The 19,660-nt window shown below is 48.8% G+C and overlaps 1 protein-coding gene across 1 annotated transcript; it reads right to left on the reverse strand.

The window, feature by feature from the left end:
* Positions 1 to 16,007: 16,007 nt before the first annotated feature.
* Positions 16,008 to 19,293, reverse strand: LOC134565893 (histone H3-like). Its single transcript, XM_063425573.1, has 2 exons — positions 18,976 to 19,293; positions 16,008 to 16,124 (listed from the first exon to the last, which is right to left on the reverse strand). Exons 1-2 carry the CDS (start codon positions 19,291 to 19,293, stop codon positions 16,008 to 16,010), a joined length of 435 nt encoding a protein of 144 aa, XP_063281643.1.
* Between the last annotated feature and the right edge of the window lie 367 nt (positions 19,294 to 19,660).

Raw genomic sequence — 19,660 nt, forward strand, 5'->3', positions numbered from 1 at the left:
TTTCTTTTGGTTTCGCGCCGCGCGATCGCTGACCGCGGAACTCCTTCACACGCGGGCGGTGGCCATCTTGGATCTCGCGGCTCGCGGCAAAACTCCCATGGAAAATTACACAGTTGATGCAGAGTCTGCTTTTAATCCATAAAGGGCAGAAATCACCTAACATTCCTAAATCACAATGGATATGGATTGACACCTGACATATGACATATTGACACCTTGACATATGGATTGACACCTGTCCTCAGAGACCCTGATGCACACGGACACAGAGCAGAATAGGTACTGTTCCCCCTACATAGGATCACTTGCCAGATATGGCGTGGTCGTGGGAGGAGGAGGAGGAAGATTTCACCTCTTCCCCTGTTAGATTCCCGTTGTGCTGTGACATCACCCTTATAAGCTGTGTAAACAGGTCGTTCTCCTTCAGCCTTTTTATACGAGGGTCCCTCAACAGGCACGACAGCATGAAAGACCCCATTTGCACAAGGTTGGATGCCGAGCTACTCATTTCCCATTCCTCTTTCTCACACAGAGCAGAATAGGGACTGTTCCCCCTACATAAGGTCACTTGGCAGATATGGATTGACACCTATCCTAATGATCCCTGATACACACTGACACAGAGCAGAATAGAGACCGGGGGTCTAGTAGCGTGGACACCCAGCACAGGTTGTTCTCCTTCAGCCTTTTTATACGAGGGTCCCTCAACAGGCACGACAGCATGAAAGACCCCATTTGCACAAGGTTGGATGCCGAGCTACTCATTTCCCATTCCTCTTTCTCACACAGAGCATAATAGGGACTGTTCCCCCTACATAGGGTCACTTGGGAGATATGGATTGACACCTGTCCTCAAAGCCCCTGATACACACTGACAAAGAGCATAATAGAGACTGTTCCCCCTACATAGGGTCACTTGGGAGATATGGATTGACACCTGTCCTCAAAGCCCCTGATACACACTGACAAAGAGCATAATAGAGACTGTTCCCCCTACATAGGGTCACTTGGCAGATATGGATTGACACCTGTCCTCAAAACCCCTGATACACACTGACACAGAGCAGAATAGAGACTGTTCCCCGTCCACAGAGACCATGATACTGTCAGGGACTTAGCTGTTCCTCCATCCAGACGGTCTGATGGCTCCCTTCCCCGCGGTCTATCCGGTCATGCTAGGCCGGCCGCGAGGGAGTGACTGCCTTTTACAGCATCTAGGCAGGAAGTAGTCATCAGGACACTCCCCCGGAACGACCTGTCAGTCAATTGCTGCAGGACCAATCAAGACGCCTTGGAGGCGTGGTTACTGCTCTGAACAGGGTATTTAACAGAGCTTCTTTCATTAGCTCATTGCCCTGTCGTGGTTCTAGCTTGTTCTAGTCACTCAGTGCTTGTGTATTCTATTATCCCTTTTGGTTTTGACCCGGCTTGTTTACCTTACTCTGCTTATCTCTGTTACCCTTGATTCGGCTTGTCTCTCGCTTACCTGTCTTCTGTTACCCTCGGCTTGTCTTTGACCATTCTATACTGTACTACTTACGTTAGTCCGGCCATTCTAAGGTCCGGTATACGTATCTGGCTACTGTTTGTACTCTGCGTGTTGGATCCCTGTCCCGATCCTGACAGATACACACTGACACAGAGCAGAATAGAGACTGTTACCCCTACATAGGGTCATTTGGCAGGTATGGATTGACACCTGTCCTCAAAGCCCATGATACACACTGACACAGAGCAGAATAGAGACTGTTCCCCCTACATAGGGTCACTTGGCAGGTATGGATTGACACCTGTCCTCAAAGCCCCTGATACACACTGACACAGAGCAGAATATAGACTGTTCCCCGTCCACAGAGACCATGATACACACTGACACAGAGCAGAATAGAGACTGTTCCCCCTATATAGGGTCACTTGGCAGGTATGGATTGACACCTGTCCTCAAAGCCCATGATACACACTGACACAGAGCAGAATAAAGACTGTTCCCCCTACATAGGGTCACTTGGCAGATATGGATTGACACCTGTCCTCAAAACCCCTGATACACACTGACACAGAGCAGAATAGAGACTGTTACCCCTACATAGGGTCACTTGACAGGTATGGATTGGCACCTGTCCTCAAAGCCCATGATACACACTGACACAGAGCAGAATAGAGACTGTTCCCCCTACATAGGGTCACTTGGCAGGTATGGATTGACACCTGTCCTCAAAGCCCCTGATACACACTGACACAGAGCAGAATAGAGACTGTTCCCTGTCCACAGAGACCATGATACACACTGACACAGAGCAGAATAGAGACTGTTCCCCCTACATAGGGTCACTTGGCAGGTATGGATTAACACCTGTCCTCAGGGACCCTGATACACACTGGGGGGAGCTACTGTCCTCCCCAACCCCTGCGAGGTGGGTGGGGGCCATAAATCACAATGGGGGGACCTACCGTCCTCCCCCCCTCGGCCCCCACCCCTGCGCGGTGGGTGGGGGCCATAAATCACAATGGGGGGGACCTACTTTCCTCCCCCCCGGCCCGCATCCCTGCGCGGTGGGTGGGGGGCATAAATCACAATGGGGGGGACCTACTGATAGGAGTGGAGTATTGTTCATATCAGTTTAATACCTTCCGCGTCTCCTATCAGTGGACGTGTATATGGCAGCCATTTTAGGAACCGCACACCTGGGACCCGAGTAAGGTCACCTCGTTCAAGCTGCTCTGGTTCCTTGATGAGCCAGCTGCCCGTGAGTTAACATGTCCCGTGGAGAAGCACTCTGTCCTGTAAAGCCTCACCACAAAAAATGTAAAGAAATAACAGCACTCGGAGTGGTGAGTTTAGTAAATGTTCATATCAGTTTAATACCTTCCGCGTCTACTATCAGTGGACATGTATATGGCAGCCATTTTAGGAACCGCACACCTGGGACCCGAGCAAGGTCACCTCTTTCAACAGGCGACATGATTTGGCCCTGTAAAACTATCCTGGATATTCTCTACAATTTCTATGGATATGGCAGTGATTTCTGTAACAGGGAGATGGAAGAAGATGCTTGGTCGGTCCTCTTACTTGAAATTTGGGGCACTGCGCGGGCAAGCTAATGTGCTACCAGATAGGAGTGGTGAGTTTAGTATTGTTCTGATCAGTTTAATACCTTCCGCATCTCCTATCAGTGGACGTGTATATGGCAGCGATTTTTAACTGTGGAATCATCTCCCCTTTTTAGGCCAAGGTGGGAAGATGCTTAGACCACTGGTATATTGGTGCCATCTTGGAGGATTTCAGTCACTTGGTTGGAGCCGGGGGTGGGCTGAACTTCACTGGTGGTAAAGTGACCCATAGTATTTTTTCCCCTTTTAGAAAATGAGGGTGGTGAATTGTATGACTTAATTTACTTTAAAATATAGAGACGGCTACAGTTCTGCGTCTGTTTATTCAGTGTTTTTTGAGTGGTGGTGCTAATGTAACTTGTGAGTTTGCATGTTTCCTCCATCTGCAGTTTTGCCTCATTGACTTGGGTCAGATTACCATACACACCAGGTTTCTAGAATCGAACAAGGTGTTTTTTTTTTTTTTTGGTGGGATCTCCTTCTCTAAAACATGGTTAATCCTGAAATCCTTAGCTTTAATTATCCATTTGTACCCTGCTTGTGATTTATTTTTTCACTAATTTTTACTAAAGGTATTACAACATTTTGTCAAATACATCTCTTCTGGAAGGATATCCTGCTGCAAAGCAATCTGACGTTATTATAACATTTAACAGGTTTTTAAATGCAAGCTATTGGGACACCGTTCAAGCTGCTCGTTAAAGCTGCTCTGGTTCCTTGATGAGCCAGCTGCCCGCGAGTTAACATGTCCCGTGGAGAAGCACTCTGTCCTGTAAAGCCTCACCACAAAAAATTTAAATAAATAACAGCACTCGGAGTGGTGAGTTTAGTAAATGTTCATATCAGTTTAATACCTTCCGCATCTCCTATCAGTGGACATGTATATGGCAGCCATTTTAGGAACCGCACACCTGGGACCCGAGCAAGGTCACCTCTTTCAACAGGCGACAAGATTTGGCCCTGTAAAACTCTCCTGGATATTATGTACAATTTCTATGGATATGGCAGTGATTTATGTAACAGGGAGATGGAAGAAGATGCTTGGTCGGTCCTCTTACTTGAAATTTGGGGCACTGCGCGGGCAAGCTAATGTGCCACCAGATAGGAGATGCCGAAGGTATTAAACTGATCAGAACTATACTAAACTCACCACTCCTATCAGTGGACGTGTATATGGCAGCGATTTTTAATTGTGGAATCACCTCCCCTTTTTAGGCCAAGGTGGGAAGATGCTTAGACCACTGGTATATTGGTGCCATCTTGGAGGATTTTTTTTTTGGTTTGGTTTTTGAAGCCACAGTGCTGCACCAGTGGGCCTAAATTTAGGCATGTACACATGCCTGAAAAATGTGGTATTGTTGCAGCCGCTGCAGTAGCAGCGGCCAGAAAAATTGATGTTTGTTTCACAGGCAGAAAGTGCCCTAAAACATGGCGGCTTGAACCCTAGTTGGTGGCGGATAAGTCACGCAAGTCAAACGTCATTCAGAGCTAAAATACAGCAGCGTGTGGACCATTTTTAGCCCAAGGCAGCTCATCTCATCAGGCCTTTTTTAATCGAATGTATTGCACAGTGTCAGTCCCTTCGGGATCCATCCCTCATTCATCTTAATAAAGGTGAGGTAATCTAGACTTTTTTGACCTAGGCGACTTCTCTTCTCAGTGACAATACCTCCTGCTGCACTGAAGGTCCTTTCTGACAGGACACTTGAAGCGGGGCAGGCTAGAAGTTCTATCGCAAATTGGGATAGCTCAGGCCACAGGTCAAGCCTGCACACCCAGTAGTCAAGGGGTTCATCGCTCCTCAGAGTGTCGATATCTGCAGTTAAGGCGAGGTAGTCTGCTACCTGTCGGTTGAGTCGCTCTCTGAGGGTGGATCCCGAAGGGCTGTGGCGATGCGTAGGACTTAAAAAGGTCAGCATGTCCTCCATCAACAACACGTCTTTAAAGCGTCCTGTCCTTGCCGGCGTAGTCGTGGGAGGAGGAGGATGACTTCCACCTCTCCCCCTGTTAGATTCCCGTTGTGCTGTGACATCACCCTTATACGCTGTGTAAAGCATACTTTTTAATTTATTTTTCAAATGCTGCATCCTTTCCGACTTGTTGTAATTCGGTAACATTTCCGCCACTTTCTGCTTATACCGGGGGTCTAGTAGCGTGGACACCCAGTACAGGTCGTTCTCCTTCAGCCTTTTTATACGAGGGTCCCTCAACAGGCAGGACAGCATGAAAGACCCCATTTGCACAAGGTTGGATGCCGAGCTACTCACTGATGTCATTGAAGGTATGTTCTTCCCCCCAGCCACGTACAACACCACGGGTACCAGATAGGTGACAACGAGCACCCTGGGATGCCTGTTGTGTTTGGTCTTGCTCCTCCTCCTTCTCAAAGCCACATTCCTCCTCTGACTCCTCTTCCTCACAATCCTCTTCCAGCGTTGCCGCAGGTCCAGCAAGCAATGCTGATAAGGCTGTTTCTGGTGGTGATGGTGACCACAACTCTTCCTCTTCCTCTTCACGCTCATCTATGGCCTGATCCAGCACTTTTCGCAGGGCACGCTCCAGGAAGAAAACAATTGGTATGATGTTGCTGATGGTGCCTTCGGTGCGACTGACTAGGTTTGTCACCTCCTCAAAAGGACGCATGAGCCTACAGGCATTGCGCATGAGCGTCCAGTAACGTGGCAAAAAAATTCCCAGCTCCCCAGAGGCTGTCCTAGCACCCCGGTCATACAAATATTCATTAACAGCTTTTTCTTGTTGGAGCAGGCGGTCGAACATTAGGAGTGTTGAATTCCAACGTGTAGGGCTGTCGCAAATCAAGCCGCTGGATATCGGCAAAGTGAGCCATGGCCGTGTAGGAACGCCTGAAATGGCCACACACCTTCCTGGCCTGCTTCAGGACGTCCTGTAAGCCTGTGTACTTATGCACAAAGCGTTGTACGATCAGATTACACACATGTGCCATGCACGGCACATGTGTCAACTTGCCCAACTTCAATGCTGCTATCAAATTTTTTCCGTTGTCACACACCACTTTGCCGATATCCAGTTGCTGCGGAGTCAGCCACTATTCCACCTGTGCGTTCAGGGCGGACAGGAGTGCTTGTCCGGTGTGACTCTCTGCTTTCAAGCAAGTCAAACCCAAGACGGCGTGACACTGCCGTATCCAGGATGTGGAATAGTACCTGGGGAGCTGGGGGGGTGCCGTTGATGTGGAGCAAGACGCAGCAGCACAAGAGGACTCAGCCGAGGAGGTTATGGAAGAGGATGGAGGTTATGGAGTAGGAGGAGTAGAGGAGGTGGCAGCAGGACTGCCTGCAAGTCATGTTGGTGTCACCAACTCCTCTGCAATGCCACGCATTCCATGCTTGTCAGTCGTCAGCAGGTTTACCAAATGCGCAGTGTAGGTGATATACCTGCCCTGACATGCTTTGCAGACCAGGTATCAGTGGTCAGATGGACCCTTGCCCCAACACGGTGTGCCAGACATGCCATGACTTCCTTTTGCACAATCGAGTACTGGTTGGGGATTGCCTTTTGTGAAAAGAAATTCCGGCCGGGTACCTTCCACTGCGGTGTCCCAATAGCTACAAATTTTTTGAACGTCTCAGACTCAACCAGATTGTATGGTAAAAGCTGGCGGGCTAGAAGTTCGGACAAGCCAGCTGTCAGACGCTGGGCAAGGGGGTGACTTGGTGACATTGGCTTCTTACGCTCAAACATGTCCTTGACAGACACATGACTGTGGGCAGATGAGCGGGAACTGCTCAAGGCGGGAGACGGAGTGGCGGATGGTTGAGAGGGGGCAAGGAGGACAGCAGTGGTTGACGTGGATGAAGATGCTGGACCAGGAGGAGGATGGCGGCTTAGAGTAGGCGTGCTGCTTGTACTCATGTGTTGATCCCATAGGCGTTTGTGATGTGAGATCATGTACCTACGCAAAGCAGTTGTACCTAGGTGGGTGTTGGACCTCCCACGACTCAGTTTCCTTTGGCACAGGTTGCAAATGGCATCGCTGTTGTCAGAGGCAGACACACAAAAAAAATTCCACACTGCTGAGCTCTGCAATGACGGCATTCTGGTGGTGGACACAGCATGCGTTGATTGGCATGCTGTCGGGCTGACCCCGGGTGCCGATGCATGCTGTCTGACTGTGCCACTAGCTCCTTGCGACGACCCCCCCCTGCTTCCAACTCATCTCCTCCTCCTCTCTGTCTCCCAATCTGAGCTTTCGCCCTGTTCTTCTTCTTGCCGAGCGGGCACACACGTGACATCCATGGACGCATTGTCATCATCAACCGCTTCGCTTGTATCTGACAACTCAGAAAAGGAAGCAGCAGCGGGTACAACATCATCATCATCACACCGTACCTCCATGTGTTTAATGCTGCCTGCCTGAGACATATCCCTGTTATCTACATCCTCTAGCAATAATGGTTGCGCATCACTCTTTTCTTCAAACGGGTGTGTGAATAACTCCTCTGACATACCAAGTAAAGCGTCTGTGGTGCTAGTTTTGGTGGTGGCGGCAGGCGGGTGAGTGGTATCTTGAGAGGTGCCTGAAGCTAAGCTGGAGGAGGATGGTGCGTCAAGGTTCCGAGCGGAGGCTGTAGAAGATTGGGTGTCCTGTGTTAGCCAGTCAACTATGTCCTCAGAACTTTTCAAGTTCAGGGTACGTGGCTTCTGAAAACTGGGCATTATTCTAGGGCAAAAGGGAATCACAGCACCACGACCACGACGGCCCCTGCGGGGTCGCCTGCCTCTGCCTGTCATTTTTTTGGGGATTAGTGGTACTATGCGTGCAAGCTACTGTGAGACCAGATATGATTGGCAATGTGCACTGTAACAGTTCTGCAGAGCACACACTGTAGGCCTGACACAGCCGCTTGAAGACAAGTAACTGCTATTCAATCTATAACAGTGAAAAAAAATTGTGGTTTTAAAAGCACGCTATAGAGACACTAGATATGATTGGCAATGTGCACTGCAACAGTTCTGGAGAGCACACGCTGAAGGAAGGACTGACAGAGCCGCTTGAAGGACACTGACTGGCTGCTATTAGCTTACAATAGAAACCTTTTTTCTTTGTAAAAGCACGCTATAGAGACACCAGATATGATTGGCAATGTGCACTGTAACAGTTCTGGAGAGCACACGCTGTAGGCCTGACAGAGCCGCTTGAAGGACACTGACTGGCTGCTATTAGCTTACAATGGAAACCTTTTTTCTTTGTAAAAGCACGCTATAGAGACACCAGATATGATTGGCAATGTGCACTGTAACAGTTCTGTTGAGCAGGCGGTCGAACATTAGGAGTGTTGAATTCCAACGTGTAGGGCTGTCGCAAATCAAGCCGCTGGATATCGGCAAAGTGAGCCATGGCCGTGTAGGAACGCCTGAAATGGCCACACACCTTCCTGGCCTGCTTCAGGACGTCCTGTAAGCCTGTGTACTTATGCACAAAGCGTTGTACGATCAGATTACACACATGTGCCATGCACGGCACATGTGTCAACTTGCCCAACTTCAATGCTGCTATCAAATTTTTTCCGTTGTCACACACCACTTTGCCGATATCCAGTTGCTGCGGAGTCAGCCACTATTCCACCTGTGCGTTCAGGGCGGACAGGAGTGCTTGTCCGGTGTGACTCTCTGCTTTCAAGCAAGTCAAACCCAAGACGGCGTGACACTGCCGTATCCAGGATGTGGAATAGTACCTGGGGAGCTGGGGGGGTGCCGTTGATGTGGAGCAAGACGCAGCAGCACAAGAGGACTCAGCCGAGGAGGTTATGGAAGAGGATGGAGGTTATGGAGTAGGAGGAGTAGAGGAGGTGGCAGCAGGACTGCCTGCAAGTCATGTTGGTGTCACCAACTCCTCTGCAATGCCACGCATTCCATGCTTGTCAGTCGTCAGCAGGTTTACCAAATGCGCAGTGTAGGTGATATACCTGCCCTGACATGCTTTGCAGACCAGGTATCAGTGGTCAGATGGACCCTTGCCCCAACACGGTGTGCCAGACATGCCATGACTTCCTTTTGCACAATCGAGTACTGGTTGGGGATTGCCTTTTGTGAAAAGAAATTCCGGCCGGGTACCTTCCACTGCGGTGTCCCAATAGCTACAAATTTTTTGAACGTCTCAGACTCAACCAGATTGTATGGTAAAAGCTGGCGGGCTAGAAGTTCGGACAAGCCAGCTGTCAGACGCTGGGCAAGGGGGTGACTTGGTGACATTGGCTTCTTACGCTCAAACATGTCCTTGACAGACACATGACTGTGGGCAGATGAGCGGGAACTGCTCAAGGCGGGAGACGGAGTGGCGGATGGTTGAGAGGGGGCAAGGAGGACAGCAGTGGTTGACGTGGATGAAGATGCTGGACCAGGAGGAGGATGGCGGCTTAGAGTAGGCGTGCTGCTTGTACTCATGTGTTGATCCCATAGGCGTTTGTGATGTGAGATCATGTACCTACGCAAAGCAGTTGTACCTAGGTGGGTGTTGGACCTCCCACGACTCAGTTTCCTTTGGCACAGGTTGCAAATGGCATCGCTGTTGTCAGAGGCAGACACACAAAAAAAATTCCACACTGCTGAGCTCTGCAATGACGGCATTCTGGTGGTGGACACAGCATGCGTTGATTGGCATGCTGTCGGGCTGACCCCGGGTGCCGATGCATGCTGTCTGACTGTGCCACTAGCTCCTTGCGACGACCCCCCCCTGCTTCCAACTCATCTCCTCCTCCTCTCTGTCTCCCAATCTGAGCTTTCGCCCTGTTCTTCTTCTTGCCGAGCGGGCACACACGTGACATCCATGGACGCATTGTCATCATCAACCGCTTCGCTTGTATCTGACAACTCAGAAAAGGAAGCAGCAGCGGGTACAACATCATCATCATCACACCGTACCTCCATGTGTTTAATGCTGCCTGCCTGAGACATATCCCTGTTATCTACATCCTCTAGCAATAATGGTTGCGCATCACTCTTTTCTTCAAACGGGTGTGTGAATAACTCCTCTGACATACCAAGTAAAGCGTCTGTGGTGCTAGTTTTGGTGGTGGCGGCAGGCGGGTGAGTGGTATCTTGAGAGGTGCCTGAAGCTAAGCTGGAGGAGGATGGTGCGTCAAGGTTCCGAGCGGAGGCTGTAGAAGATTGGGTGTCCTGTGTTAGCCAGTCAACTATGTCCTCAGAACTTTTCAAGTTCAGGGTACGTGGCTTCTGAAAACTGGGCATTATTCTAGGGCAAAAGGGAATCACAGCACCACGACCACGACGGCCCCTGCGGGGTCGCCTGCCTCTGCCTGTCATTTTTTTGGGGATTAGTGGTACTATGCGTGCAAGCTACTGTGAGACCAGATATGATTGGCAATGTGCACTGTAACAGTTCTGCAGAGCACACACTGTAGGCCTGACACAGCCGCTTGAAGACAAGTAACTGCTATTCAATCTATAACAGTGAAAAAAAATTGTGGTTTTAAAAGCACGCTATAGAGACACTAGATATGATTGGCAATGTGCACTGCAACAGTTCTGGAGAGCACACGCTGAAGGAAGGACTGACAGAGCCGCTTGAAGGACACTGACTGGCTGCTATTAGCTTACAATAGAAACCTTTTTTCTTTGTAAAAGCACGCTATAGAGACACCAGATATGATTGGCAATGTGCACTGTAACAGTTCTGGAGAGCACACGCTGTAGGCCTGACAGAGCCGCTTGAAGGACACTGACTGGCTGCTATTAGCTTACAATGGAAACCTTTTTTCTTTGTAAAAGCACGCTATAGAGACACCAGATATGATTGGCAATGTGCACTGTAACAGTTCTGTAGAGCACACGCTGTAGGCCTGACAGAGCCGCTTGAAGGACACTGACTGGCTGCTATTAGCTTAAACTGGAAACCTTTTTTCTTTGTAAAAGCACGCTATAGAGACACCAGATATGATTGGCAATGTGCACTGTAACAGTTCTGGAGAGCACACGCTGAAGGAAGGACTGACAGCAGCCAGTCAGTGTCCTTCAAGCGGCTCTGTCAGTCCTTCCTTCAGCGTGTGCTCTCCAGAACTGTTACAGTGCACATTGCCAATCATATCTGGTGTCTCTATAGCGTGCTTTTACAAAGAAAAAAGGTTTCCAGTTTAAGCTAATAGCAGCCAGTCAGTGTCCTTCAAGCGGCTCTGTCAGGCCTACAGCGTGTGCTCTACAGAACTGTTACAGTGCACATTGCCAATCATATCTGGTGTCTCTATAGCGTGCTTTTACAAAGAAAAAAGGTTTCCATTGTAAGCTAATAGCAGCCAGTCAGTGTCCTTCAAGCGGCTCTATTAGCTTACACTGGAAACCTTTTTTCTTTGTAAAAGCATGCTACAGAGACACCAGATATGAGTGGCAACTGTCAAAGTACGCTGGCACAGGTCTGCAGAGCACACGCTGAAGGAGGCCTGACACCCAGACGCTTGCAGACAACTAACTGCTCTTCTATTACAGTGAAAAAAATATATTTTTTTTAAATCTAAAGCTTAAGCTATTGTCACAACAGATATGAGTGGTGGCACTGACTGTGCAAATGGGCACAGCATCCAGCCTGACACAGAAGATGGCAGGCAGGCAACTGCTCTTCTATTACAGTGAAAAAAAAAATATTTTTTTAAATCTAAAGCTTAAGCTATTGTAAAAACAGATATGAGTGGTGGCACTGGGCAAGTGGGCACAGTATCCACTGTGAACCTCACACAGAAGCTGGCAGGCAGGCAACTGCTCTTCTATTACAGTGAAAATTTTTTTTTTTTTAAATCTAAAGCTTAAGCTATTGTAAAAACAGATATGAGTGGTGGCACTGGGCAAGTGGGCACAGTATCCACTGTGAACCTCACACAGAAGCTGGCAGGCAGGCAACTGCTCTTCTATTACAGTGAAAAAAAAATATTTTTTTAAATCTAAAGCTTAAGCTATTGTAAAAACAGATATGAGTGGTGGCACTGGGCAAGTGGGCACAGTATCCACTGTGAACCTCACACAGAAGCTGGCAGGCAGGTAACTGCTCTTCTATTACAGTGAAAAAAATATATATATTTTAAATCTAAAGCTTAAGCTATTGTAAAAACAGATATGAGTGGTGGCACTGGGCAAGTGGGCACAGTATCCACTGTGAATCTCAAACAGAAGCTGGCAGGCAGGCAACTGCTCTTCTATTACAGTGAAAAAAAAATATTTTTTTTTAAATCTAAAGCTTAAGCTATTGTAAAAACAGATATGAGTGGTGGCACTGGGCAAGTGGGCACAGTATCCACTGTGAATCTCACACAGAAGCTGGCAGGCAGGCAACTGCTCTTCTATTACAGTGAAAAAAAAAAAAATTTTAAAGCTTAAGCTATTGTAAAAACAGATATGAGTGGTGGCACTGGGCAAGTGGGCACAGTATCCACTGTGAACCTCACACAGAAGCTGGCAGGCAGGCACCTGTAATTACATTACACAGAAAAAAAAAAAAAGCAGCCTGATGTTCTAGCCCTAAAAAGGGCTTTTTGGGGTGCTGTCCTTACAGCAGAGATCAGATGAGTCCTTCAGGATTGTAGTGGACACTGAATACCCTAGCCTAGCTATCAATTTCCCTATCTAATCAGCAGCAGCTAAACTTTCCCTCCTCTCACTAAGCATGCAGCTTCAGAATGAATCGAAAATGGATGCTGGGAGGGAGGTTGGAGGGTGTGCTGCTGATTGTCTGTAATGTGTCTGCTGACCGAGAGGCACAGGGTCAAAGTTTGCCCAATGATGACGAATAGGGGGCGGATCGAACCGCCCATGTGTTCGCCCGTGGTGGCAAACGCGAACACGCTAAGTTCGCCGGCGGACAGTTTGGTACATCACTGCTTGCAAAAGATAGTGATTGTAGATGAAATTAACCTAGCTCCTCTGAAAACCATGCTGATCTGCCAGACAAGACAATCATAAGATGGAGCAAAGTTCAGGACTTTTTCAAGGACTCTGATTTGAGCATTACGTGAACCAAGATTAAATTTCAGGCCAATCGTGTTCTCCTTATCCATAGCTATAGGTATTAATAAACGTACCAAATTAAATAAAATATACACATTCATGGGCGTCCGCAGGAATTTTTCCAGGGGGGGCAAAATTGTAATAACATCTATGCTTGGCCCCTTTTTGACAGTGTCATGAAGGGGAGGAGCATAGTGATTATCACATAAAGCCAGGGTGAATAGCGTTTTCACAACTATGGTGTCAGGAATACATGTTTCTATTCCTGACACTATAGTGTTCCTTTAAGCAAATTAAAGGAACATTCTGGTCACCATAACAACTTCATCTAAATGAAAATGCTATGATGCCAGGAAGCCCCTGGGTGCTCTTTCCTTTAAGGGGTTAAACCGCTCTCAAATGGTTTAACCCCAAAGGCTTCCTCCAGTTTCAGGTCCCTCAGTGGTATTCATCTGCATCGGCATCTGAAACGGAGTGTCAGGAAGTGCAGATTGACGTCAGGCATGGGTGCCGCTGATTGGCTAGAGTTGACAGTTGACATCTAAGCCAATCGCTAGTTCACGGTTCATAATTTTTAAAAACTGTTTTATGAATGGGGAGCTACTGATTGGCTTAGAGTGCCAGCTGACCGCTCTAGCCAATCAGCAACACCCCTACCCAGCGGCACTCTGTGCTTCCTGACACTCAGTAAATAAAAGTGAACATATTAACACTGATATTTTTTTTTACTTGGGGAGATGAGAAAGTCCAGAGTTTCCCTGCCAGGCCCAGGTACCAAAGCCTTATGATGTGGTGTCCAGAATAAAGTGGAGGTTACAGTTCATTTGTCCTTCCTGCTCCAATCTCCTTTTCTTCTCCTTCATTTGACAGTCTTCTTTTTCTTCTGACACTGTCTTCTATATTTGGCTCCTTCTGCTTCTGTATCTTTCTGCTCCTTTCTGCTTATTTTGCGCCCTTCTACTCCTTTCTCATTCAGATTCCTTTCTGCTCCTTGCAGACCCTTTCTGCTCCTTCTCCTACTTTAGCTTTGTGCTCCTTGCTGTCCCTTTCTGCTCCTTCTTCAACTTTACCTTTGTGCTCCTTCTGATTCTTTCTGCTCCTTTACCTTTGTGCTCCTTCTGTCCCTTTCTGCTTCTTGCATACCCTTCCTGCCCCTGCTCCTTGCATTCCCTTCCTGCTCCTTGCTGACTCTTCATTTAGCCCCCCCATGCCTCATTTGCCTAATCTATAGGCTGCCCCCCCCATGCCTCACTTGCCTAATCTATAGGCTGCCCCCCATGCCTCATTTGCCTAATCTATAGGCTGCCCCCCCATGCCTCACGTGCCTAATCTATAGGCTGCCCCCCCATGCCTCACGTGCCTAATCTATAGGCTGCCCCCCCATGCCTCACTCCCCTAATCTATAAGCTGCCCCCCATGCCTCACTCCCCTAATCTAGAGGCTGCCTCCCCCATGCCTCACTCTCCTAATCTATAGGCTGCCCCCCGTGCCTCACTCCCCTAATATATAGACTGCCCCCCCATGCCTCACTCCCCTAATATATAGGCTGCCCCCCCATGCCTCACTCCCCTAATATATAGGCTGCCCCCCCATTCCTTGCTCCCCTAATATATAGACTTCCCCCCCATGCCTCACTCCCCTAATATATAGGCTGCCCCCCCATTCCTTACTCCCCTAATATATAGGCTGCCCCCCATGCCATACTCCCCTAATATATAGGCTGCCCCCCCCATGCCTTACTCCCCTAATATATAGGCTGCCCCCCATCCCTCACTCCCCTAATATATAGGCTGCCCCCCCCCATCCCTCACTCCCCTAATCTATAGGCTATTTTAACCCCCCCCCATCCCATCCCTCCCCTAATCTATAGACTATTTTAACCCCCCCCCCCATCCCATCCCTCCCCTAATATATAGGCTGCCCCCCCCCCCATCCCTCACTCCCCTAATCTATAGGATATTTTAACCCCCCCCCCATCCCTCACTCCCCTAATATATAGGCTGCCCCCCCATCCCTCACTCCCCTAATCTATAGGCTATTTTAACCCCCTCCCCTCCCATCACTTACCTGATCTGTAGGCTGTCTCTGTTGCCTGAATGTGTTGCTCCCCTGCGGTTACACTCAGCAGAGAGAAGCAGGGATAGATGCAGCTTCCTGTCCCTGTCTCTCTCCATCCTACTGGCCGGCGTCGGTATTGCACTGTATTTTCAATTTCACACGAAAATCAGCAGAACAAGCTGAAAAATGCAGGGGGGGTGCAAGTGCCCCCCCCTTGCGGACGCCCATGTACACATTAATCATCTGTGAAAATGTAAAACGTATTCAAGTATCTTTTTTTGTGTTTAACTATTCACGCTGGATGTAAATATAAAGAAAAAAAAATGTACAAAACAGACCCCCTAGTGCCTGTCAAAGGAGCTTATATTTCTGCAGTTTTCTTTCCCCACAATTATGTTACATATTGTTTGAAGTGTAATGCAAAGAGCAGTATAAAACATGTCTATCAGGCAGGATAATCCAAAACAAATACACATTCATCTCTATAGTTATAACACTTGGCAGCGGCCGTAAGGGCTCACGTTTACCGAGTGTCAATTTGCAACATGCATGAGATACTTTGTACAAAAGTTTCTATTGAAGGATATGCTGACAGTCTAACGTTTTCCCCATGCAGTTCTCAATATGAACCAGGGAATGTTGAAAAGCAGAAACACTTTTATATTTAAACATGGGCACCACCACGCTTTAATTAATAGTAAGTTTCAGGATATTAGTTCATAAAAATAAACCCCATAATCACGGATAATACAGGCTGCGGGAGGAAGGGATGGACAAGCTCGTTTGATTGACTAGATGGGGGCTCTGAAAAGAGCCTTTGGTTGGAGAGATTGGTCAGGGAAATGGGTTTAAGCGCGCTCTCCTCTGATCCTGCGAGCCAGCTGGATGTCTTTGGGCATGATGGTCACTCTCTTTGCATGGATGGCACACAGGTTGGTATCCTCGAAGAGCCCAACCAGGTAAGCCTCGCTGCAGGGCCGGCGCTACCATAAGGAGGCCCAGGCGGCCGCCTTAGGGCGCACCGGCCCTGGGGGCGCAAAATCAGGGTGACCGGAAGGAGGGAAGCGCACTGCGCTCCCCTCCAACCGACGACCTATTGTAGCGTGGCCGAGCGCCCGGTTCTGCGGGCGCGCGAGGGAGCACTCTCCCATGTGTGCTTCCTCTTCAGCTCCCTCGCGCGCCACATACTGATACCGGAGCCGGAAGATGACGTCATCTTCCGGCTCCGGCATCCCTACGCGGTGCGTGAGGGAGCTGAAGAGGAAGCACACATGGGAGAGTGCTCCCTCGCGCCAGCCAGCCAGCCTACCCGCCCGCCAGCCAGCCTGCCTACCCGCCCGCCCGCCAGCCTGCCTACCCGCCCAGGAGCCCAGCAGCACCACTGGACCCCAGGGAATCCCTTCAGCACTCCAAAAAGGTAAGGAGGCTGGGGGATTAAATAAAAAAAAAAAACATGTGTTAGTGTGAGTGTTAGTGTGTGTGTGTGTCTGCTAGTGAGTGTCAGTAAGTGTGTCTGCTAGTGAACGTCAGTGAGTGTGTCTGCTAGTGAGCGTCAGTGAGTGTGTCTGCTAGTGAGCGTCAGTGTGTGTGTCTGCTAGTGAGCGTCAGTGTGTGGGTCTGCTAGTGAGCGTCAGTGTGTGTGTCTGCTAGTGAGCGTCAGTGTGTGGGTCTGCTAGTGAGCGTCAGTGTGTGGGTCTGCTAGTGAGCGTCAGTGTGTGTGTCTGCTAGTGAGCGTCAGTGTGTGTGTCTGCTAGTGAGCGTCAGTGTGTGTGTCTGCTAGTGAGCGTCAGTGAGTGTGTCTGCTAGTGAGCGTCAGTGAGTGTGTCTGCTAGTGAGCGTCAGTGAGTGTGTCTGCTAGTGAGCGTCAGTGTGTGTGTCTGCTAGTGAGCGTCAGTGTGTGTGTCTGCTAGTGAGCGTCAGTGAGTGTGTCTGCTAGTGAGCGTCAGTGAGTGTGTCTGCTAGTGAGCGTCAGTGAGTGTGTCTGCTAGTGAGCGTCAGTGAGTGTGTCTGCTAGTGAGCGTCAGTGAGTGTGTCTGCTAGTGAGTGTGCTAGTGAGTGTCAGTGTGTGTGTCTGCTAGTGAGTGTCAGTGAGTGTGTCTGCTAGTGTCAGTGAGTGTGTCTGCTAGTGTCAGTGAGTGTCTGCTAGTGTCAGTGAGTGTGTCAGTGAGTGTCTGCTAGTGTCAGTGTGTGTGTCTGCTAGTGAGTGTCAGTGTGTGTCTGCTAGTGAGTGTCAGTGTGTGTCTGCTAGTGAGTGTCAGTGTGTGTCTGCTAGTGAGTGTCAGTGTGTGTCTGCTAGTGAGTGTCAGTGTGTGTCTGCTAGTGAGTGTCAGTGTGTGTGTCTGCTAGTGAGTCTCTTACTGAGTGTGTTTGTGTGTGTATTAGTGAGTCTGTTTGATGTCTGTTAGTGAGTGTGTGTTTGTCAGTGAGAGTGTATGTTTTGTAAGTGAGTGTGTGTGTATGTCTGTCGCTGAGTGTGTCTGTCAGTAAATGTGTGTCCGTTAGCTGGTGTGTATGCATCTGTTCGTGAGAGTGTGTGTGTGTCTTCAGCACTTACCTTTCTCCCTTGGCGCTGGGGATTCCTCCGCCTCTCAACTCCGAATGCTCTTGCCGCGCACGCATTCAAACCGCCCATAGGAAAGCATTACTCAATGCTTTCCTATGGACGTTCAGTGTTTTAGAATAGCGGAAGCTCCTCTAGTGGTTGTCAGTGAGACATCCACTAGAGGCTGAATTAACCCTCGGTGAAACATAGCAGTTTCTCTGAAACTGCTATGTTTTCAGCTGCAGGGTTAAAACTAGAGGGACCTGACACCCAGACCACTTCATTGAGCTGATGTGATCTAGGTGTCTGTAGTGGTCCTTTAAGTGTGTGTGCATCTGCATGCACTGGCGTACATACCGCGGTCGCAGGGGTCACAGCCCTGCAACCCCTGCGACCAGGTGCCCGCCGCCATGTGTTGCGGCCCCGGCCCACGCAGAGTAAGCGCGAGAGGGGGGGGGGGGCACGGATCAATTTGCGCACTGGGGCCCCATGGGTCATGTGTACGCCACTGCACTTACCCTGGTGTCTGCCGCAGGCTGTGTGGAGGGGGCGAGGATATGAATGACATCATATCCCTGCTCCCTGTGTACCACACAGCGTGGCTGGCGCCCTGTGATGGGGCTGTGCTGCAGGACAGGACTCCAAGGAGCCAGACAGCATGCATCCAGGGGACAAGATTGAACTGATGTAAGTATGTCTCTGTATGTATGTATGTATGTATGTCTCTGTATGTATGTATGTATGTATGTATGTATGTATGTAGGTCTCTGTATGTCTTTGTATGTATGTTTCTGTATGCCTGTATGTCTCTGTATGCCTGTATGTCTCTGTATGCCTGTACAAAATGTATGTGTCTGTATGTTTCTGTATGCCTGTATGTCTCTGTATGTACAAATGTATGTGTCCGTATGCCTGTATGTCTCTGTATGTACAAATGTATGTGTCTGTATGCCTGTATGTCTTTGTACGTATGTGTCTGTATGCCTGTATGTCTCTGTATACCTGTATATATGTATGTGTCTGTATGACGGTATGTCTCTGTATGCGTGTATGTCTTTGTATGCCTGTATGTATGTGTCTGTATGCCTGGATGTCTATGTATGTATGTGTCTGTATGACGGTATGCCTCTGTATGTATGTCTTTATATGCCTGCATGTCTCTGTATGCATGTATGTCTCTGTCTGTATGTCTCTGTATGATTATTTCTGTGTTTGTATGAACCTTATTTTAAACGAGGGTAGGGGGCACCAAAATGCATCTTCGCCTGTGTAACTAAAAATCCTAGCAGCGGTCCTGCCTCGCTGGCCTCTTGAAGGGCCATGACAGCAGAGCTCTGGAAGCGCAGGTCGGGTTTGAAGTCCTGGGCGATCTCACGGACCAGGCGCTGAAAGGGCAGTTTGCGAATCAGCAGCTCGGTGGATTTCTGATAGCGGCGGATTTCCCGAAGAGCTACCGTGCCAGGGCGGTAACTGTGAGGTTTCTTGACACCACCAGTAGCAGGAGCGCTTTTCCTGGCAGCCTTAGTGGCCAGCTGCTTCCTGGGAGCCTTCCCACCAGTGGATTTACGGGCTGTCTGCTTGGTACGGGCCATTCTGTCAAAGGGATATCCACACCTAATACGAGGTTAACAGGAACTGAAGCTGGAGAGGTGCGAACCGAGTTCTTTATAGAAAAAGGATGGATCTGATTGGACACAATGCACCACGTCCCCAACTCTGATAGGAGGAGAGAGACGCTGCTACTGCGAGATAAAAGTTTAGATTGTAATACAGAGCACAATGCATCCTCTTTCAATCTTACACTGCCATCTAGTGACTATTTACAGGTACTGCGTTAATTCATCTTCTGAAAATGTGATTTAGTTCCTAGAGCTAATTAATATGTGTAGAACATAGAGTCGGTGTAAGAATGAAAAGAGTATCAATATGTATTTAGGTAACTTCTCTATCTAGACATAT

This window comes from Pelobates fuscus, chromosome 6 (assembly GCF_036172605.1).
Source record: "Pelobates fuscus isolate aPelFus1 chromosome 6, aPelFus1.pri, whole genome shotgun sequence".
NCBI classification, from domain to species: Eukaryota; Metazoa; Chordata; class Amphibia; order Anura; family Pelobatidae; genus Pelobates; species Pelobates fuscus.

Coding starts and splice junctions, on each gene's coding strand:
- LOC134565893 (XM_063425573.1), bottom strand. CDS start 19,293: ATGGCCCGTACCAAGCAGACAGCCCGTAAATCCACTGGTGGGAAGGCT. Junction 16,125..18,975: donor GACCGCTGCTAGGATTTTTA/GTTACACAGGCG, acceptor CCCTGCAGCGAG/GCTTACCTGGTTGGGCTCTT.